At 39.2% G+C, this 22950-nt stretch overlaps 2 protein-coding genes across 5 annotated transcripts; both read right to left on the bottom strand.

The window, feature by feature from the left end:
• Positions 1–2466: 2466 nt before the first annotated feature.
• LOC141566771 (spermatid maturation protein 1-like) lies at positions 2467–4424 on the bottom strand. The gene is made up of 3 exons (XM_074311812.1): positions 4215–4424; positions 3895–3952; positions 2467–3747 (listed from the first exon to the last, which is right to left on the bottom strand). The coding sequence occupies exons 1-3, from the start codon at positions 4404–4406 to the stop codon at positions 2585–2587; spliced, it is 1413 nt and encodes a 470-aa protein (XP_074167913.1). The 5' UTR covers positions 4407–4424; the 3' UTR covers positions 2467–2584.
• A 909-nt stretch (positions 4425–5333) lies between these two features.
• SPEM2 (SPEM family member 2) lies at positions 5334–7460 on the bottom strand. Of its 4 annotated transcripts, XM_074311807.1 has the most exons (4): positions 7238–7458; positions 6954–7011; positions 5506–5655; positions 5334–5435 (listed from the first exon to the last, which is right to left on the bottom strand). In XM_074311807.1, exons 1-4 carry the CDS (start codon positions 7427–7429, stop codon positions 5416–5418), a joined length of 420 nt encoding a protein of 139 aa, XP_074167908.1. In that variant the 5' UTR covers positions 7430–7458; the 3' UTR covers positions 5334–5415. The 4 variants fall into 4 exon arrangements, with proteins under 4 accessions (XP_074167908.1, XP_074167905.1, XP_074167906.1 ...); XM_074311804.1 differs by having other exon boundaries at positions 5334–6729; positions 7238–7460; XM_074311805.1 differs by having other exon boundaries at positions 5334–6729; positions 7250–7460.
• Between the last annotated feature and the right edge of the window lie 15490 nt (positions 7461–22950).

Genomic DNA, 22950 nt, shown 5'->3' with positions numbered 1-22950 from the left:
CCTCTATTTCTGCCAGCTCTCCCCTTTTCTACAGTTTTTTAAGATATCACTGACTAGCTCAGTCCCTGGTTTCCCCATTATAATCATGGTCAGAACTAGGAAAACTGAGTGAACCTGGACATATCAGCCTCAGTTTTCCTGTTTGGATCTAGAGAGACAAACTTGGAATCAGGTTCAAATGCTTCTCAAATTGTGTGGTCATGGATATGTTTCAATTTCTGTGTGTCTCAAGCTATTTTCCAAGAGTTTTAAGTTACACAAAGTTGTCTTTTTTCATACGAGAAAATTGGCACACTAGAAAGGTCCCTTTAAACTCAATGCTTTGATAGAAAATCAAGTGTTTGTAATAAACTAGGGCTTGGGTTAGTCTCTACACTAGACCAGATGGGAAAGGTTAGGACCGTAATGTGCTCAGAGAAGAGGATAAGGTCCGCCAAAGTTCAGGGCTCCAAATAGGTGCTCTTTAATCTAGACACAGCTCTCTGTAAATTGTAATGAGAACATAAAGTACTTAAGAACATAAAGATTAGGATACTAATAGAAGCAGGGTGGTGGTAGGCAGAATCAGGCTACTGAAACAAATTGATGTTCACTATTGATGACCAGAAGTCCAAGTGAACTATTCAAATTAGTATCACAAAGAGATCTAAGAGACAAAGTAAAGGGATAGGCTACTGGAACTGAGAAAATGGAAGGATGATAGCAGGAACTCAGCAAATGGAAAAACAAGGGCAGGGCAGGGAACCCCCCAACAAAGGAAAATCACTGTTGTCTTCAGGAACGTTCAAATCCCATGTGCCTTCTGTGGTAGTAGTGTGGTGCCCAGCATTTAGTACCTTCTCTACCCAGATTACCTTTACCCTGTATGGATCCTGTATGTACCTGGTTATTTATGTGTTATTTCTGCACTAGAATGGATGCTTCCCCCCACCCAGGCAGTTGGGGTTAAGTGATTTGCCCAGGGTCACACAGTCCTCCTTACTTCAGGGCTGGTGTTCTATCCATTGTCCCACCTAGCTGCTCCTAGAGTGGATGCTTTTTGATGGCAAAATTGCTTTGCCTTTTTTTGCATTCCTAGAACTTAGCTGAGTGTCTGACACTTAATAAATGGTTAACAAATGACTTGACAAGGAGCAAGACTTGATATTCCTGTCCTTTTAGATTCAAAGGACTCCAAGTAGAAAACACCTACCAGTTTTAAGCAAAATCCTTTGGCTGGCTAAGGTCAAATTTGGTTCTATGCTATGGTTCATAGGATTTATAATAGGCAAGAGACAAAAGGGACCACAATCTATCTTTTACAAGTAGGGAAAGTGACTTGTCTAAGGTTGAACAGAGACTGGATTTTAACTCAGGTCTTCTGGCTCCAGAATCTAGGGATTTTTGTACTATCCTCATAGGGAAGAGGCTGCAGCTGAGGATTAAATAAGCACTTCAGTCAAGATTAAAAAGATTTATGTTGTGGGTCTAAATATCCAGATAAATATTTTGCTGTCTTGGAGGAAGAGAAAAGGGGGAAGGGAACAATCACTTATTAAGCACCTACAGTGTGCCAGGTGCTCTGCTTAGTGCTTTACAAATCTCATTTGGTTCTCCCTACAGCCCTGTGAGGTAGGTTATCATCCCCATTTTGCAAAATAAGCTGAGATAGAAGTCAAATGACTTGGTCATGGCCATATAGCTAATAAAGATCTAAGGCCAAATTTGAACTCAGGTCTTACTGATCTTGGCCCAGTATTTTTATCCACTGAGACTCATAGCTGACCTTTAATAAAGCCCTTTTAATACAGGGCTCTTTGGCCCAGTACTCTCTGTCTCAGAACTAAGACTCCCTAAGGAAATGTGGATGGCAGCTGGAGGATTCTGCCTTCTCAAAGGAAGCAAATGGAGCCCAGAATTGGGAAAGGGAAGAGAAAGTCCTGGACCTTGACAGATGAGGGTACTGACAGAATCTACATTTAGTGTGGTCTCTATGCTGTATTTTTAATAGTAGAGCAATCCCCAGAGCTCGGTTCATTGGGCCTTATTGTAGGATAATCTATGCAATTGAAAGAGCATTGTATTTTACACAATCACAGAATTTGAGAGCTGGAAAAGACATCATTGGCCATTTAGTTCAAACCAATTGATTTAAATTTGAGATCAATAGAACCACCACTGGCTCTGCTACTTACATGGGTGACCTTAGGCAAGTCCTCTGTTTCCTCACTTTGAAATCATGAAGTTCGATCAAATTATCTGTAAGTCCTTTCTAGCTCCAAATCCTATCATCCTATATCTTCCACCTTTGTGCCACCTCCCTCCCTCAGCCCCATAGAGGCCATTTGGCTGCTTAATATGATCCCAGTAAGATGGAGGTGTAAGAAAGGGCAGTTACCTCAAAGATCTGGTCCAGACAAATCTCTGATCACCGAGACTAATCAGGTTTTGGGCTTCACTGCACCTGAATACCACCATGCAAATCTGTTTCCTTTTTATACCTGTCCCTTTATTGCTGTGCTTTTCTCCCAAGTCTTCATCATGGACTGGTATCCCCAGTCTTCCTTCTGCCTTTCCTTGGAACAGTCAGAGGGGTTTCAGGGCCTTAGGAAGCTCTGGGGACATAGCTTCTGGCTTGTTCCTTGTTTAGTCTGAGTTGCCTGGCATCAAAGACCACATGGCCTGTCGCAAAACCAGATCCCTTATTCAGAGGCATCTGATGGAGGGATGACGGATTCTGCATGGGCATTTCCATAGACCTGTACCCCCAGTTTTGGTTCCATCTTTGGGGGCAATAGATCTGAGTGACAGTGGAGACCTCTGGTAATTTCTGCGTATCACAAGCCTTATCACCCTTTGAAACCTCAATAGTTTCTACAAAAACCTTTGAAGGTTGTTTTTGGTACAATTGAATCTGGCCAGGTAGGAGGATTTCAGAAGAACAGGGTGACCGGGAAGGAGTATGGCAGGAAAAAGTGGGGTAGTCAGAAGACTGTAAACAGGCAGAATTTGGGGAATGCAGAATCTTCCTCTCAGAATAACCTTTTTCAGTACGGGACTTGGAGTTACAGGAGAGTGTGCCCTTGTTCCTTCCTTCAGGAAAGCTGGCTCTCTGCTTCCTATAGTCTATGTGCTCCACAGGGTCGTCAACAGGGAAAGTGGGCGGATTGGAGGGCCTCTCCGGGGTCTGGCAGCCTGGGTTTTGGCCCTTCTCACTGAGCTCTCGAAGAGAGCATCCGCCTGTGGAAAGGGACAAAGCTTCCACAAATCCCCCCAACTGGCAGTTTGGGCCTTTCATCTTTCTGGCATCATATACCACATGGCCAGCTGGGGAATGAGGAACAGAGGAGGAGAGGAAAACCTGGCATGGCTTCTGAATGCATCTGGCAGATTGGGACTCTATTTCCTCACTGTTCCTTGAGCTTTGAGGCTTTTGGCCAGGGTAGAAAAGGGTCTCAGGGCGCAGGAGTGGGGTAGTACTCACTCCAGCAGACTGAGAATGAGTAAACTTTTCTGCCTTGGGCACCAACCCTTTCCCCTGCTTCCATGGTCCACGGGAGATCTTTGGGTCTCCAGAGTGGCCACATTGTGGTGGCAGCCATCGACACTTTGAGACCTTCTCATCATCTGTGTCTGGGGCCCAGTCCAGGCTGTGGGAAGGGTCCACCAGGCAGGTTTGATGCTGATGGGTATGGGGAGAGCCCCGAGGGATTAGGCTCTTGGGATCCATGGTGCAGCAGATGCAGGTTGGGTGGCATCGTTGCCGGTCTGAGAGAGGGAGAAGGAGAAGTTGGGGCTAGGGAAGGAGAAACCTTAGTTTTAAGGGAAATTTGGTTCATTATAGGAAAGGGGAGGAGGATAAGGATAGAGGACAAGGGAACAGATTCAAGTTGCCTCCCTAGGCCCCACACTCACATTTTTCCCAAAAGTGATGGAACAGTATTCGTAGGGAGGCTTTCATATGACGCCAGAGCTGGGGGTTTAGGGAGAAGAGAGGATAGAGGATAGAGTGAACAAGGGTAAATCCAGGTGACTGAACCTCCAGGCTCAAATAGCTATGTATCTTCTGGTTCCCATTTTTGTTAGTCCCACCTCTACCTCCTCCCTCCCCTCAAGGATCCAAAATATCCTGCCTCCCTCAGTACCCAATCTCCCTATTTTCCCTCTCCCTAATCCCTAGCTCCCCCCATCCCTTGCTGTATCTACAGGGACACTAGGCCTCAGCCTTCCCTGACCAGCATCACCGCATTCATTCCAACATTCAACAGGATCACGCTCCCCAGGAGTAACAGGATCGAGTCCCCCAGGTCCTGGCACTTCCTGGGGTTGGGTCTTGAGTGTACTTGGGCCCACTTGCAGGACTTGCTTGCCCATGTTGGGGGTCCCAGAGCTTCCTGGGGTGCCCCAGCCCCCACCCCTGCCCGCATACCCTGGGAGTTGAGGTTCCTGTGGCAGGAGATGGGAAGGTACCGGGTCACAATGGGAAAAGGAAGAAAGGTCACAATGAGGGTGGGAGATGAATAAAGGGAGCCCACATCAGGTCTCTCTCAGTTTTAGGCCCCTTAGGGCCTCCTGTTCCTTAGCAGCCAGTTCCAAAAGCAGCAGCTTCTACCAGGGCTTCTGGGCTGACTTATTCATTCAAATAACCAATTATAGAACCACAGAACATAGAATATCAGAGGTGGAAGGGACTTGAGGCACTATTTAGTTCAACTCCTTCAATTTACAGGTGAGGAGAACTAAGGTCCAGTGGTTTGCTAAAAGTCATAGTTCCTAGTGGCAGAGTTGAGATCCATTTGCATTCTTGAAGCTATGCTGTCCTAAGTTTTTAAACCAGTACTAGATGTTTTGGTGGCTTACTCAAGCTTGGGCTCCAGAGTCAGCTAATAGTTTTGGGGGTTTCTTGGGGGGGAGGAGGGAGACAGCAGAGAAAAGTCTCCTAGTTTGCTATATCTTAACCTTGAAGGATAGAATACTGAGATTTGGGAAACATCATCTTCTACAAGCCCAATAGATATATACAATCCCTAATGGAGGCAGAGGAAAGGAGCAGAGTTGATGGGGTCCTCTAAATACATTGGAGGATAAAATCCAAGGAGGAAGGGAAGGGGTTTTAGGACCCTAGGGTATCATTCTTGGCCAGTTCGGATGATCAGGTAAGAAATTATTAAGTCTTATTGGCAGGGGACATTGCCTTGCTTGCCTTCCTATCACTTGACTTAGTAACCATGGCTAGAAGGATGGAAGCTTGTGGACTGGGGAGTGGTCAAAGAATCAAGTCTTGGGTATAGCACCTACCAGACTCCCTAAGCCAGGGTCTCCTGACCTTCCCTACCAAAGATGGAAGCATGAAATCCCTGTTGGCCTCTTTATTCCCCACTCCATCTCTGTCAGTGTCTCTCCTGACATGGATCAACTGTCCTCAAAGTTTTCATTTCAGCCTCCCAGCCTTGGTTCTGTGTAGAGAGTGCCAGGATGAGGAGGGACCCATGCGGGTTTTGGTAGGAGAGCAGGAAATGGCCTCACCTCGGCGCCCAAGTCCTTCCTGAATTTGTCGCTTCAGCTCCTGGCTATCATACACTTGATAGTTGGTAAAGCCCCCTGGGTTCCTACTAAGGGGGATGAAGGCAGGTACTCGGCCTGGATCTGGGGCTGGAGTTCTGGTTGTCACACAGGCTGAAACATAGGACAGGGGTCGAGAGACCTCAGATATCAAGTTCTCATTTGGGGCAGAGCTCTGGTGGTTTTGTGTTTCATGGATGGGGAGTCTGCTGAAGGAAGGGGATGAGCCTAGTGTGATCCGGGGGGGCAATGGCTCTCCATGCTCTCCATCCCATCGTTTTATCTCTGACCTTTCTCGGCTGCTAAAGGGCAAATGTCCTGCTGAGACATGGGTCCGATTCAGGGGGTTGTTGTGTGCTGGGATGAGGGGCACTGTGGCACGCCGCACTGACTGTCTCGGTACAACATTCTCAGCATAGCTTTGGAGCTCAGGGCTTCGAGGTACAGATTGGGGAGTCTTGGAGATACTAGTCCCCCTTCCTCCATCACGGACCTTTTGCCTCAACTCCCAACCATCATAAAAAATCTGCCCACTTTGAGGAAGGGGTTTGTAAGTGCCAGGCATCCAAGATGGGTTGGGAGGGAACCTGTGTCTGAATTGTGGTGAAGTGGAACTCGGTCCTGGTTCCACGTTCTCCTTTAGGTTTTGAGGCCAGGTATTTGGAGGTGATTGATAATAAGTCTTTAGCCTCAACTCAGACTTTGCTTCCACCCTTCTGGGAGCCTTCTGGTCTTGAGAAGAGACACTGGTTCCTCTTGGACAGTAACTGCTCCAGTATCCCCTGTAATGCCTGATATTTCCAGGATGAGTTGTCTGCTGATAGTTGGATTGTTGGTTCCAGGGCTCTTTATTGTCATCTAAGTCTGTGTCCCAGGTTTCTTGGTGACAGAAGGAAGTGGGTGAGTTTGCAGGTGAGGGAGGAGGGGGTGGGGGCAAGGATGTTCGAGGGTGGTGATGATATTGAAGATGGCGTTGGCGGCCACGATATCGGCGACTGCGGCGACATGCCTGTTGGCTTCCCCAGTAACTGCCATGGCAACTTCCTGAGTGTTGATGACGGCAGCGATGTCGCTTGGATGCAGGGTGGGTCACATTTAGAGCCACGGGGTCCAAGGTGCAGTGGATGCACAGAGTTGGGACCCCTGATGGCTTCTTAATGGAAGGCTGGGGCTTCATGGGAATCTTACCTATTGGGAGTAGGGCAATGAAGTTGGGGAGGGGGATTGGATAGCTAAATACACAAGTTCCCTGTGGGAAGTAATTGTGTGGGATGTTGGGGGCCAAAGGGCCAGATTCTCAAGTCCCTTTGAGAATGCTTTGAGAAAGCAGGCAGGTGACAAGGACTGGGAATGTCAGAGGACATAATGTCAGAGTAAGGAAATCAGGGTCTCTTCCCAGACCCCACACTCACCTTTAGGTTGAAAGAAATCAAATGTTCGGTGTAGGGACCTCATGAGACTGCGCCAGATCTGAGGGATAGTGGTGGGGGTGGGGGATCAAAGAAGATAATGGGTGTAAAAGCGTATTTTGCTAAGGGTATTTTTGTTTAATAAAAACCCAGGCCCCTGTTCCCTCCCTGTCTCCTCTCCTCCCTCTCCCAACTCATCAATCTCCCACAGCTATTCTATCCCACTCTCCCAGTATCCACCCTTGTTTAGAAGCCCAGGTAACATCTGACCAGGGCCCATCCCTGACCAGAATCATCACATTGATTCCAAGGTTGAGCAGGATGATGAGGCTTAGGAGTAGAAGGATCAAGTCTACAGGATCAAGATTTCTTGTCGGCCTATGGCCAGAGTGCATCTGTGGCCCATGCTGGGCTTTCTCGGCCATGGTGGGGGGTCCCGGGGTCACCTGGCCCCACCCGGGGCCCTGCCCACAGCTCATACATGCCAAGAGCTAGGAGGCTAGTATTCCTGTGTGAAGGGAGCTGTGGTTCCTGAAGGAGATAAGGTTGGGTCATAATAGGGATAGGCAGTGGGGGTCACAATGAAGAGTAAGCTGCTGAGGGCTCTGATCCTTTCACTTGTTTATTTATTTGTCTTATGGTAGCTCCTGTAGGTGCCTTGATAAATCTTTCCATCTCTTCCCATTAATGTTGTCTTGAGCATCATTATTCTTCTCCTCAGGGAAGTAGCATTACCATCTTCCCAGGTATCAAAATTAGAAACACTTAAAATATTTCTCCTTTTCCTCTTGCATCTGTATATTTATTTTTCTTATTTTGCTGTTATATTGTTCATTTGACTATGTTTTGTGTCATTTTCATCCTATAGCATTGTGTTTATTAATAATTGTCCATATATGCTAATGCCCAGAGATAAGTTATACTCCATATATGGGCCTATTATTGCTGTTATTGCTGCAATAACTAAGCTAACTGCTTTGCTTTGTTAATTTACCATGCTTATTGATTTTGAGTGATTGACAAGCATATGTTATATAGTCTGTCGGTAGTGAGGCATATTGTCACTTTAGTATCCTCCTAGATGATGGTCTATATAACTATGTCTATTGCATTTACTGTTAATGTAGTTTTAGTTTCAGTGGTCCTGAAGGATGGTTACCTGTGATACCAAGAAAATCATGCTTATTGTTTTAAAGTACTCATGTTTGTGTTTATACTGTATTTTTATTTGCAGGTTTTGGACCTGCTCCAGTTGATCTTTGCAAGGAATTATAGAGTTTTGACTCAAAGGAGGAATGTAAGCCCTGTCCCACAGTCCTTTGCTATACAACTCTTCTCATTAATGGCAATGAATATTCACACCCTACATGAGAGGAAGGTGTGGAATTAGAATGGGGGAGCTTTAGCCTTCTCTGGCCATTTTTGGAACTCTTCCAGCTCTTACTCACTTTGGGCATTTCTGGCATCCAGCTTCAAGAAGGAAGATGTAAGATGCCTATCTTATTTCATTTTGTGGAAGGAAAAGACTTTGAGAAAAAATAGGAGAAGCTGGAAGTTCCCATCATGTCCTTATCCCCAGCTTTGCTACATTAGAAACTCACCCTTGGGTGAGATCCAAGACACTTTCTCTTGGTTGAGCTTAATTACTTTGCCTCCCAGAACTTCACTCTGTATTGTCTGGTATTTATTCTCCTATATATACTTTTCCTGATTTCTGTTTTGCTACCATTTGGATAAATAGGTGTCTTTAATATTCATTAGGTACACATCTTTGTGGTAGCTTCCAGCCCCAACTTCCTGACTTCTCTACTAGTAGAATTAAAATCTCCCTTGAAGAAAGGTGGGAGAAAAAGCCTTCCTTTTGTGGTTGTTGTTATTTTTTTTTTTTAATTGTAGCACTTTATATATTTTTTCTTTTTAAAGCTTTTTATTTTCAAAATATATACACAGATAATTTTTCAATATTGACCTTTTCACAGCCTTGTGTTTCAGATTTTCCCCACCTTCCCCCCACCCCTTTCCCTAAATGGCAAGTGATCCAATATATGTTGTACATGTTAAAATAGATGTTAAATCCAATATGTGTAAACATATTTATATAATTCTCTTGCTGCACAAGAAAAATCAGATTAAAAAAGGAAAGTAAATGAGCAAGAAAACAAAATTCAAGAGAACAACAAAAAGAATGAGAATGTAAATGTTTGTACATTTAGTTCCCACAGTCCTCTCTCTGGGTGTAGATGGCTCTCTTCATCACAAGATCACTGAAACTGGCATTTGTTGGAAAGAGTCATGTTCATCAGAATTGATTGTCTTATAATAGATGTTGCCCTTTATAATGATGATCTGGTTCTGGTCATTTTATTTCAAATTATGTTCATGTAAATCTTTCCAGGTCTCTCTAAAATCATCTTCCTGATCATTTCTTTTAGAACAATAATATTCCATAACATTCATATACCATAACTTATTCAGCCATTCTCCAACTGATGGGCATCCACTCAGTTTTTAGTTTTTTGCCACTATGAAAAAGTGCTGCCAAACACATTTTTGCACACAGGGGTCCCTGTCTTCCCTTTAAGATCAAAGAGCCTTCTCTTGAATCACACAGCAATACATCACCCAGTGCTGCAGGTAAGGAAAAAAAGCCCTTATTATAAGGCCTCACCACATGGGGGCACTCTTTCTATATATGCTATATCTGTCTTTCATAGTACAATTCTGGAAAAGATCTCTCATCTCTGACAATAATGGCTGCCAAACTGGATTGCAAAAGTGTTGTAATATCAAGAGCTGTTGGTAATACACGGGAGCCACCTAACAGTGGGTGCTGGAGATCCAATCCAGACTGGATCTCCTCTTGTGAGAGGATGATACAAGAAGACTGAGAGGCAGTTGCTGTTCTCTGACTGAGAGGCTGTTGCATTGTTTGACCTCCCTCCTCTTCCCTCTGCCTCCAGTTTATCTCATTCCCAGTCCGCAACACCTGTGTCAGCAAAGGCTGCCCTGTAACTCCTTCAGATGTTATGATTCACAGCTGTGGAGGCTCTCAGAGAATTGACCTGTCCCTTAACACAAAAGCCCACTCTTCTCACTCTCACCTCTTAAAATTCCTAGTGTAACCCCCTCCCCCTTTAAAACCATTTCTCTAATCTGTACTTATATTTGGTTTGGAGGCCACTTAATACTCTCAGAGTTCTGAGGGCACCCAGAAGTTTTGGGTTTCTAGGACTACTCATAACTCCCCACTAGTGTGATTCCCATTTATCCAGATTAAGTTAATTAGCTCATTAAAAAAAAAAGAGAGATATTTACTAGGAAGACCAGTTGTTATAGAACATTTTCCCTAAAACTTGAGGCACAATCTCCCACAAGTATACACAGTGGCCATGGGGAAAATGCAGTAAAACTTAGAGTACAATGGTAATGATGCACATTCATAGAATACATAAGACATGTCTTCCAATCCCGGGCCTGGAAGTTCTTTTCTATCTTTATGGAATCCTCATGAAGTGTCCCTTAGGAGTAGCTCTCTACTTGCTACATACCTACCTCCCAGGATCCCTACCTTTCTAGAGTTCAGGGTCAGTATTTCTTTCTGCCATGAGGGGTAGCATTCTTTGATGTTCAGGGTTATTCATCTTCAATAGTCTTGTTGGTTTTGCCACAGCTACTTTCAGTACTGTTAGCCAGTACCATTCTGGTAGTCACTGCCAACACTGCCATTTAGCTTCAATGGAACACACCTCCCACCCTTTCAATCAAAAAAAGGCTTTGCCTGCATATGTACACCTTGAAATTGCTGCTTGGTCATCTCTTCAGAGAAGAAATATTAAAGAGATAGGGACAGACCTACATTCATGATCATTGTCTGGGGGGATTCAAAGCAACCACCCTTCTCTTCCCTGATTCTAGACTAGAAAGCAGCTCAATGTGGTTTTGCACCTCTCACCAATTCAAAGGAAAGAGACTATTGAAAAGTATGTCATCCCTTTTATAAACTCGCTCTATTTTGATTCAGAAATCCCTGAAGTATCAGTTTTTCCAGCTTCATAGCTAATTGTTATTTTAAAATATTCATGTAATTTTGTTTTTATTCTGTATGTAAACACTAGGATCATATGTGAAATGGTAGGTCTCTTACCTATAGTTTGCTTTTTCTTTTTAAAATATGAAATATATTTAATATAACTTTCAGAGTAGTTCTACTTATTTGTGATTCCTTTTGACTTTTTTTCTTACAGGGAGAGAGGAACCCTATCCCTATTCCAGTTTCTTCCCACTCTTCTCCTTAAAAACAAATGTGTGTAGTCAAGCAAAACAAATACCCCTGGCCATGTCTAAAAATGTATATTTCTCTTTGCATCTTTAAGTCCCTTACTTTTTCCTTAGAATCCTCTAAATGTTCATGTCCTGGGACAAAACCCTGGACTCTTCTTTTTTTTTTTTTTAATTTTATTTTATAATTATAACATTTTTTGACTGTACATATGCATGGGTAATTTTTTTACAACATTATCCCTTGCACTTACTTCTATTCAGATTTTTTCCCTTCCTCCCCCAACCCCCTCCCCCAGATGGCAGGCAGTCTTATACATGTTAAATATATTACAGTATAATTTAGATACAATATATGTGTGTAGAACCGAATTTTTTGTTGCACAGGAAGAATTGGATTCAGAAGGTAAAAATAACAGTTTACATTCATTTCCCAGTGTTCCTTTTCTGGATGTAGCTGGTTCTGCCCATCATTAATCAATTGGAATTGGATTAGCTCTTCTCTATGTTGAAGAAATCCACTTCCATCAGCATACATCCTCGTACAGTATCATTGTTGAAGTGTATAATGATCTTCTGGTTCTGCTCGTTTCACTCAGCATCAGTTGATGTAAGTCTCTCCAAGCCTCTCTGTATTTCTCCTGTTGGTCATTTCTTATAGAACAATAATATTCCATAACATTCATATACCATAGTTTACCCAACCATTCTCCAATTGATGGACATCCATTCATCTTCCAGCTTCTAGCCACTATGAAAAGGGCTGCCACAAACATTTTGGCACATACAAGACCCTTTCCCTTCTCTAGTAGTTCCTTGGGGTATAAGCCCAATAGTAGTATGGCTGGGTCAAAGGGTATGCACATTTTGATAACTTTTTGGGCATAATTCCAGATTGCTCTCCAGAATGGTTGGATTCTTTCACAACTCCACCAACAATGCATCAGTGTCCCAGTTTTCCCACAGCCCCTCCAACATTCATCGTTATTTGTTCCTGTCATCTTAGCCAATCTGACAGGTGTGTAATGATACCTCAGAGTTATCTTAATTTGCATTTCTCTGATCAATAGTGATTTGGAACACTCTTTCATATGAGTGGAAATAGTTTTAATTTCATCATCTGAAAATTGTCTGTTCATATCCTTTGACCATTTATCAATTGGAGAATGGCTTGATTTCTTATAAATTAAAGTCAATTCTCTGTATATTTTGGAGATGAGGCCTTTATCAGAACCTTTAACTGTAAAATTTTTTTCCCAATTTGTTACTTCCCTTCTAATCTTGTTTGCATTAGTTTTGTTTGTGCAGAAACTTTTTAATTTGGTGTAATCAAAATGTTCTATTTTGTGATCAATAATGGTCTCTAGTTCTCCCTTGGACACAAACTCCTTCCTCCTCCACAAGTCTGAGAGGTAAACCATCCCATGTTCCTCCAATTTATTTATGATTTCGTTCTTTATGCCTAAATCTTGGACCCATTTTGATCTAATCTTAGTATGTGGTGTTAAATGTGGGTCCATGCCTAGTTTCTGCCATACTAATTTCCAGTTTTCCCAGCAGTTTTTGTCAAATAATGAATTCTTATCCCAAAATTTGGGATCTTTGGGTTTGTCAAAGATTAGATTGCTATTTTTATTCACTATCTTGCCCTGTGAACCTAACCTATGCCACTGATCAACTAGTCTATTTCTTAGCCAATACCAAATGGTTTTGGTAACTGTTGCTTTATAATATAGCTTTAGATCAGGTACACTTAGACCACCTTCCTCTGACTTTTTTTTCATTACTTCCCTTGCAATTCTCGACCTTTTATTCTTCCATATGAATTTTGTTGTTATTTTTTCTAGGTCATTAAAATAGTTTCTTGGGAGTCTGATTGGTATAGCACTAAATAAATAGATTAGTTTGGGGAGTATTGTCATCTTTATTATATTCGCTCGGCCTATCCAAGAACATTGAATGTCTTTCCAATTATTTAAATCTGACTTTATTTTTGTGGCAAGTGTTTTGTAATTTTGCTCATATAATTCCTGACTCTCCTTTGGTAGATATATTCCCAAATATTTGATACTATCGACTGTTATTTTGAATGGAATTTCTCTTTGTATCTCTTGCTGTTGGATTGTGTTGGTAATGTATAAAAATCCTGAGGATTTATGTGGATTTATTTTGTATCCTGCGACTTTGCTAAAATTCTGAATTGTTTCTAATAGCTTTTTAGCAGAGTCTTTGGGGTTCTCTAAGTATACCATCATGTCATCTGCGAAAAGTGACAATTTGATTTCTTCATTTCCTACTCTAATTCCTTGGATCTCTTTCTCGGCTCTTATTGCCAAGGCTAGAGTTTCTAGTACTATATTGAATAGTAATGGTGATAGTGGGCAACCTTGTTTCACTCCTGATCTTACAGGGAAAGGTTCTAGTTTATCACCATTACATATGATGTTTACTGAAGGTTTTAAATATATGCTCCTTATTATTTTAAGGAATTGTCCATTTATTCCTATACTCTCAAGCGTTTTTAGTAGGAATGGATGTTGGATTTTATCAAATGCCTTTTCTGCATCTATTGAGATGATCATATGGTTTTTATTAATTTGATTATTAATATGGTCAATTATACTAATAGTTTTCCTAATATTAAACCAGCCCTGCATTCCTGGTATAAATCCCACTTGGTCATGGTGTATTATCCTGGGGATGATTTTCTGAAGTCTATTTGCTAATATCTTATTTAAGATTTTAGCATCAATATTCATTAAGGAAATTGGTCTATAGTTTTCTTTCTCAGTTTTCGATCTACCTGGTTTAGGTATCAGTACCATGTCTGTGTCATAGAAGGAATTTGGTAGGACTCCTTCAATCCCTATTTTTTCAAATAGTTTACATAGCATTGGAGTTAGTTGTTCTTTAAATGTTTGGTAGAATTCACCTGTAAATCCATCTGGACCCTGGACTCTTCTTATGTTACAGCCTTTTTAATGGATGTATATCAATTTAAGAGATTTCTAATAAAATGCCCTAGGGATTTATCCACAGTTCTATATTGTTTAGCATGTGCATCAAAGACATAAAAGAAGGTGGGGTGGTGAGTATGTTTTGGCTCACTTAGTGTCAGGGAAGGCTCCCTCAAAGTTCTAGGATATCACTTCTTTAAGGCCATCAGTGCAAAATGCCACCAAATGTTGTCCTATCACTGTTAGCTAATTGCTAGAGTCCCAGTTCCATTTAACTCATAAGCATCATAGCTTTTACAAATGGATATTTATTTTGAAGACCTAGCAAAAAAAGTCCAAATATTTCTCCTGCAATATAAGGACAATACTTTCTCCTTTATCACTTCAGTCTCTAGGGAGAGGGAGTTCATTCTTCATACAGTTGCTATATAGCATTGGTCCTTATCAAGTTTATTTCAAAATCTGTTAGATGGGTCATTGTTTATATATGCTGGGGGCATATGAGCTAGGCAGGCTACCTTTACCATGGGCCATAGATAAAGGAGTAACAATTCAGGCAGAAATCCAATCAGAAAAGTAGCTTAAAGCCTAAGTAAGTATTGTTCTGAAGTCAATTAAAGAGACTGACATTCACTCAAGGGGTAAGCCAACCTGAATCTGGCCTTCCTGCCTGCTGGTCATGGTCTAGATTTCTTCATTGATTGGCCAACAAAAGGTAACAGGCACAGCTCACTTGGTCATTGTTTTGGGCCTTGAGTGCCTCAGAGTGAATATAAATATAAAAGTAATACAATTATTATTTTGATTAAAAAAAAAAACCCAGAGGGTCTTCCCCTCTCAAAATGATTCTCTTTTTTACTTTTGAGTGGGGGGAAAAGGAGAACTAGGTGAAAAAGTTCATTCTTCACCTCATTTCTTTCATACCTAGCCTTAATCACTGAATGGGTGGTTGCTTCAATCAAACAGACCTGTTAAAAAGCTTAGCTTTAAAAGACCAAGGTCTCCCCACTGTGCATCCAGGACCTTCTTGAGTCTTCTTGATCTATATTTGGTCATTAGACCCAAATGCTTCCAGAGGAGAAAGCAAGGCTGTTGACTTTGCATTAGTCCTCCCTTCTTCCCTCAAATCCAATTCACTTGATGTCTACATCTCTCTGATGTCATGGTAACTCTCATAGACCAACAACAAGTTGCAGAATGTCTACCTATGTTCCAGTGTTGGTACAATGCATCTCCATGTCCCAAAAACAGTATTTCCACATGTGGGAAATTGTATCAGCAAGAAAAGCTCTGATGCCCTCTGCTTGGAATCTCTATATTATATTGTTTGTTCTTAAAAAAAACAACACATAATTAATACTCTTACTTTTTAAATGCTCCCACTTAATAATAATAATAATAATAATAATAATAATAATAATAATAATAATAAGCATGAAGACATATTGATGAGGTTTAGACTTGGAGTATCCAAATAAAATTAGGGTTACTGGTAGTCAGGCAGTTAAATAAGGTCTAAATGAGGTCTAGTGGCAGCACAAGGGTAGGGAGTTCTGGGATTCCCTTTTGGCGGTGCAAGGGTCCCCTGTAAAGGAATTACAGACCCAAAAACTTAGATTAATAAAAGAGATTTATTATGGGGATTGGAAGTAAGTCTAGTTAAAGAGATAAGTGAGAGTAAAGAGAAGGGGCACTGGAAACCATATTCCAGTAAACAGAGGCTCCTTAGGATGCCAAGCATGGAGCAGGCATGTTTGGAAACTCTGCAAAGAGAGGGTTTTAGTCTGGCTCTTTTATAATAGGGGGTTTTGTCTACAAGCTGAAGGGGGCTTGTGGGTGGAGTCCCAAATTGGCTGCTGGCTGAGTTTCAGCCAGGGTTAGAATTTGAATTGAATTCAATGGTTTTGGGACTGAGCCAGTACCACCCAGATAACGAAGATGAAACTGTTTGTGCTTGGGGTGGGATCCCTCACTGAGGCAGAGTCAAGGGAGGTTTTCTCCTTTAAAGATTTTTCAGAGTTTTGGGGTTCTCTCTTCAATATGAACTGATGAAAAGTGAAATGAGAAGAGCCAGGAGATTACATAGTAACAGCAAAATTGTACAAGGATCAACTGTGAATGACTTAGCTATTCTCAGCCATACAATGATACAAGACAATTCTGAAAGACTCATAATGAAAAATGTCATCCATCCATCAATTTTTTTTTGGTGAGACAAAGGAATTAAGTGACTTGCCCAGTGTCATGCAACTAGGAAGTAATAAGTGTCTGAGGCTGAATTTGAATTCAGGTCTTCCTCTATTTAGCTACTCCAATGCTATCCATCTCCAGAAAAAGGACTGATGGAATCTGAATGCAGATTGAGGCTTTTTTTTTTTTTTCTTTATTATTCTTGGGTTTTTTTTTTTTGATCTTTGTTTTCTTTTGCAACATGACTAATTTAGAAATAAGTTGTTCAGGGTTGCACATGTATGATCTATATTGTTTGCCTTCTGGAAGAGTGGGGAGGTAAGAGAAAATATGGAACTAAAAATTTAAAAAAGGAATATTTTAAAATTCTTAACATGCATTTCAGAAAAAATAAAAAATAATAAAATGGTCCTGTTTATTTGTGGTTTCTTCACTGTTTTCTCTATTTCTCTATATGCTTAAATTTTTGAAATATTTATTTTTTTCTTTTAGTATCATTGATGAGATTCGGCACATGGGAGGAAGTTGTGGAAACCTCCTTTTGGCAGTGCAGGTCCTTCGTAAATGAATTTGCAAACCCAAAAAAGTTAAACTGGCAAAAAAGGTTTATTATTGGCATTGGGAAGTCAGCCTTTGCTAGAAAGACTGAATTCCTTGGTGGCAAGGTTCCAACAGAGGGATATAAAGTTTCTAGTGGAAAAATCCTATCCTAGCAGAGAAATCCTGGCAGGAAGGTAAAGAGGTCATAGTACTGTTAGGGAAATAGATGAGAAAGATAAAGAGGGAGTAATGCTGAAAAAGAATGTCATTTCAGCAGGCAGAAGGTTGCTGCCATGCCAAGGGGGGGAGAGAGGTTCCTTAGAATATGGCATGTTAGGTCCTCTGCAAGGAGATGGGTTAAAGGAAACTTGTTTTATGAGTACCTCTTGGTGGGGGCTAGGAGCAGTTTGAACTGGAATCAGAATAGAAAATTTGGAATTGAATGAGTGTCTCTGAGCTAATAGCTCAAAAATCTCCAGTTTGAGCTAAACAGGAGTGGTCCTGCACTCAATCCCTCCCATCCAGATAACAGAATGAAACCACTTTATCTTGATTCCCTGGAGTGGGTCTCTCAGGGGAGAGCTTAGTGTTCCCCCCAAAGTCAAAGAGAGAAAAAAGTTTTGGGGCTTCCCTCATCATTATCCTCCATTGTCTCCCAATTAAAAACAGGGTGTATGATGAGTAATTTAGTAAAACATCTATATAGAAAACATCCAAAAATGTATGTTTTCCTTCATACCTATAATTCATTATTTCTCTGTCAGAAAGTTGATCAGAGTTTTTTAAGTCTTTGAAAATTATTTTTCTTAGCCTGGAGAAACTTATATAAACTTTGCTGAATGAATTGAATAGAATCAGGAAAACACTGTACAGAGTAACAGCAGATTTATGTGATGATCTACCATGAAAGATCATCTTAGATTTACAGTAATCCAAGTCAATTCCAATAGAATTGGGATAGAAAAATGCCATTGACAGAAAACTATGGAAACTGAAAGAGTGAAGCATACTATTTTCACCTTTTTGCTTTTTGCTTTTTTTTTCTCCTCATGATTTTTTCCCTTTTGTTTTGATTTCATTTCACAACATGACTAATATGGAAATATGTATATGTATAACCTATATTAGATTGCTTTTCTGTCTTGGGGAGAGGGTGGGGAGAGTGGGGAGGGAGGGAAGGATAAAAAAAATTGGAACTCAAAATATCAAAAAAATGAATGTTGAAAATGTAATCAGAAAATAAAATACTATTGAAATAAATATTTTTCTTTATAATGTCATTATGTGAATTATTATTCTTACTTTACTCTTTAGTTCATACTTCCTAGGTGGTTTTCATCATTTCTTAAGAGTAAAATAATATGCTATTACATTCATAAAATATAACTTGCTCATATATTTTATTTCACATATTTATTCCTCAATTAATGGATGCCCCCTTACTTTCTAGTTAATTTCTTTTTTCTTTTTTCTTTCTTAAGGATCAGAAAGTTTATTTGGCTTGTGACTGCCATTTACAGTATTTTCTTTTTTAAATCCAAATCTCCCTATCTCTACCTGTTTCGCTGTTAAGTCTGGTATATTTATATGCCAAACTCTTTTTAAGGATGTGTGTGTGTGTGTGTGTGTGTGTGTGTGTGTGTGTGTGTGTGTGTGTGTGTGTGTGTAATTAATATACTATTGTCCCAGTTCAGCTAAGAATGGGCTATTTGATGTTCTTCCAGTTATTTCCTTCTCAGTGTTTATAAAATTCTCACCCACTCCAATTAAGAGAAATGGTAAATTTCATCCCTCCCTTCTCTCTATACCATTACATCCAATTTACCCTCCATTTTATTTTCTCTTCTTAAAACCCTCACAATAGAACCAATCCATTTTCAGATCCTGTTTTTCTTTCTTAACTTCCTTAACATTAAGGATGTGAAGGAATATTTTTTTTCTTCTCTTATTAGAATATGAACCTTTATTCATAATATACTTCCTTCTAAATGCTGAAATAAATTTATCTTTCTAAGTTTCTCTTGATTCTTGTGTTAACATTCAAAATTCTTCCTCTGCTCTATTTTTTTTCCTCTAGTTGTTTTTTGATATATTATATTCCAAGATTTCTTCTTTATAGCCAAGCTTCTAAAGCCTTATGTGAATCCTGACTTAGCTCCTTGGTACTTCAGCTTTTTCTTTTTCTTTCTTTTTTTTTTTTTTTTTTTTTTTTTTTTTTAATTATTATAGCTTTTTATTTACAAAATAAACGCACAAGATATATATCAGCATTGATGATTGCAAAACCTTTTGTTCCAATTTTCCCCCTCCTTCTCCCACCCCCTCCCCCAAATGGCAGGTTGACCAACATGTTAAATATATTAAAGTATAAATTAAATGCCTTATATGTATATATGTCCATACAGTTATTTTGCTGTACAAAAAGAATTGAACTTTGAAATAATGTATGTACAGTTAGCCTGTGAAGAAAATAAAAAAATGCAGACGGACAAAAATAGAAGTATTGGGATTCTATGTAGTGGTTCATAGTCATCTCCCAGAGTTATTTCACTGGGTGTAGCTGGTTTTCTTCATTATTGAACAATTGGAACTGATTTGGTTCATCTCATTGTTGAAGATGGCCACGTCCATCAGAATTGATCATCATATAGTATTGTTGTTAAAGTATATAATGATCTCCTGGTCCTGCTCATTTCACTCAGCATCAGTTCATGTAAGTCTCCTCAGGTCTTTCTGAAATCATCCTGTTGGTCATTTCTTACATAATAATATTCCATAACATTCCATACCACAATTTATTCAGTCATTCTCCAATTGATAGGCATCCACGTAGTTTCCAGTTTCTGACCACCACAAAGAGGGCTGTCACAAACATTTCTTGCACATGGGGGTCCCTTTCCCTTCTTTAAGATCTTTTTGGGATATAAGCCCAGTAGTAACACTGCTGGGTCAAAGGGTATGCACAGTTTGATAACTTTTTAAGCATAGTTCTAAATCACTCTCCAAAATGGCTGGATTTATTCACAATTCCACCAAAAATGTATCAGTGTCCCCGTTTTCCCACATCCCCTCCAACATTCATTATTATTTGTTCCTGTCATTCTAGCCAATCTGACAGGTATATGTGGTATCTCAGGATTGTCTTAATTTGCATTTCTCTGATTAATAAGGAGCACCTTTTCATATGGCTAGAAATAGTTTCAATTGCTTCATCTGAGAATTGTCTGTTCTTATCCTTTGACCATTTATCAATTGGAGAATGGCTTGTTTCTTATAAATTAAGAGTAAATTCTCTATATATTTTGGAAATGAGGCCTTTATCAGAATCTTTGACTGTAAAAATGTTTTCCCAGTTTATTGCTTCCCTTCTAATCTTGTCTGCGTTAGTTTTGTTTGTACAAAAACTTTTCAATTTGATATAATCAAAATTTCCTTTTTTGTGATCAGTAATGATCTCTAGTTCTTCTTTGGTCATAAATTCCTTCCTTTTCCATAGTTCTGAAAGGTAAACTATCCTATGTTCTTCTAATTTATTTATAATCTCATTCTTTATGCCTAAATCATGAACCCATTTTGACCTTATCTTGGTGTACGATCAATGCCTAGTTTCTGCCATACTAATTTCCACTTTTCCCAGCAGTTTTTGTCAAACAGTGAGTTCTTATCCCCAAAACTGAGATTTTTGGGTTTGCCAAACACTAGATTATTAAAGTTATTGACTTTTGTCCTTTGAACTTAACTATTCCATTGATCAACTAGTCTATTTCTTAGCCAATACCAAATGGTTTTGGTAACTACTGTTCAACTTTTTTTTTTTTGACTATTTTGTAGCATTTCTTTTTGACACAAAAGCTTTGGAAGATATTCCTAGAACTTTTTTGGAGGGGACTTTTTAAAGGAGTTGATTAGAACATTCTTTTTATTTTAGCTTTCTTCTCTGATTCTAAAAGATCTAATTAGTTTTTGTTTATTATTTTTTTGGTCAAGACTTTTTAAAAAATATTATGGTTTTTTAGGGAGTCTTTTGATTTAAATATTTTCTCCCAGAACTATTTTTAAATCAGTTGCTTCTGATAGTAGCTATCTTAATTTTTTTTTAATCTTTGATTTTTATTTTAAATTTTTTGGCCATATCATGGATCATTTATATTTGTTCTATTTTATTTTTTTAAGGTTAAGATTTGCCATTTTTTCAAAGTTATTTGTTTTCCTAATTCTTTCTTCTAGAAATTTTATTTCATTTTTTAAATCTCTTGTTTCATGTTGTCTAGGTATCATATAGTCCTTATGGAAAACCATTATTTTCCATTTGATTCTCTGCTTTTAGTTATCATAGACTTAATCTCTCTTCCTACATAAAGATAAAGCATTGTTAAGTGCTTCTCTGTACCAGGTACTATGCTAAATGTTTGAAATACAAACAAAAGAAAAAACAATTCTATCTTCAAGATTATATTCTAATCAAGAAAGAAAAAATATAAAAGAACTAAAAAGAGTGTGTGTGATAATATTAATTTGTCATTTTCCAAGTTCATATGCTATCAACAGGGATCAATTTCTTCTATCTGAATTTGACACCACTGCTTTAAAGCAGGGATTCTTTTATTCTTTGCCTTTGCCTAGCATATGTTAAACACATAGTTAATAAATACTTGTAATTAGTAAATATTTGTTGAATAATTAATTCTCATCTTCAGATGTGTCTTATATTCTTTTGATATTATAAAATCTCCAAAGTGGATCTTCCCTGATCCAACCCTGCAATAAAGGATTTCAAGTTTTCTTAGTGTTCATTATTATTGCTATTCTCTGCAGTGAATAGAAAGGCTATTTAAATAGTAAATGTTGAGAACTAGCTCACATACAAAACCATTCTACTAAAACTAATACTAGTAGAATTATTCCAAATAAAAGACAAAAATATCAAATAGATTTCCTGGTCCTATACATAAATAGATTCTACTGTAGTCTCAAAGGCAGATCCCCTCAGGTTCTCTAAACACTTGAATTCCTCTTAGCCATCCCTGCTTCATATCTGGTGGTAATTTGAGTCAGGTACCAAATGTATCCTTCCCCTTGAAAATAATAATTTTTCTGTAGTGTATACACTTGGATTGTACTGCTTGATTGATAGCATGACTCAAAGGCTGAGCCTAAACCTCAGCTGGTATCAGACATTTGAATGAGGGAATATTACACTCCCTAGCAGGATCTTTCATAATCCACAATCCATCCAGCATTTTCTTGATGGACCAACATCAGAAATGGTCAGAAAAAAAAATAATTAGTCATTAATTTCAAAGTGCCCCATTTTCCAATTATTTATTTTTTTAAAATTTAAAATATTTTATTGTGAAAAATGCTAATCATCATCTGAACCTTCAGTAAGATATAATCTTTATGTTGGTAGAGGATCTTTCCATGATATTGATGGCTGCTGACTAATTAGGATGATGATTATTGGAAGCTGAGGTGCATGGCCATTTCTTTCTTTTTAAAAAATGATAGCTTTTTATTTTCAAAATATATGCATAGTTTTCAACATTTACCCTTGCAAAACCTGTGTTCCAAAATTTTCTCCCTTCCTTCCCTCTACCCTCTACCCTAGATAGCAAGTAATTCTAATATAAGTTAAACATATTCAATTCTTCTGCACACAATTCCATATTTGTCATGCTGCAGAAGAAAATCAGATCAAAAAGGAAAAAAATAAGGAAAAAAGCAAACAAAAAAAGGTGAGAATACTATGTTGTGATCCATATTCAGTCCCCACAGACCTCTTTATAGATACAGATGGCTCTCTTCCCTACATGTCCTATTGGAAGTAACCTCACTGTTGAAAAGAGCCATGTCCATCACAGTTGATCATCGCATAATCTTCTTGTTGCTATATACAATGTTCTTTTGGTGCTGCTCATTTCACTCAGCATCAGTTCATGTAAGTCTCTCCAGGCCTTTCTGAAATCATCCTGCTGGTCATTTCTTTTCTTTTTTTTTTTTTTATTCATTTTTCCAAATTATCCCCTCCCTCCCTC

Source organism: Sminthopsis crassicaudata, chromosome 4, assembly GCF_048593235.1.
Source record: "Sminthopsis crassicaudata isolate SCR6 chromosome 4, ASM4859323v1, whole genome shotgun sequence".
In the NCBI taxonomy this organism is placed as follows: domain Eukaryota; kingdom Metazoa; phylum Chordata; class Mammalia; order Dasyuromorphia; family Dasyuridae; genus Sminthopsis; species Sminthopsis crassicaudata.
This window is presented reverse-complemented; position numbering and strand designations above follow the sequence as displayed.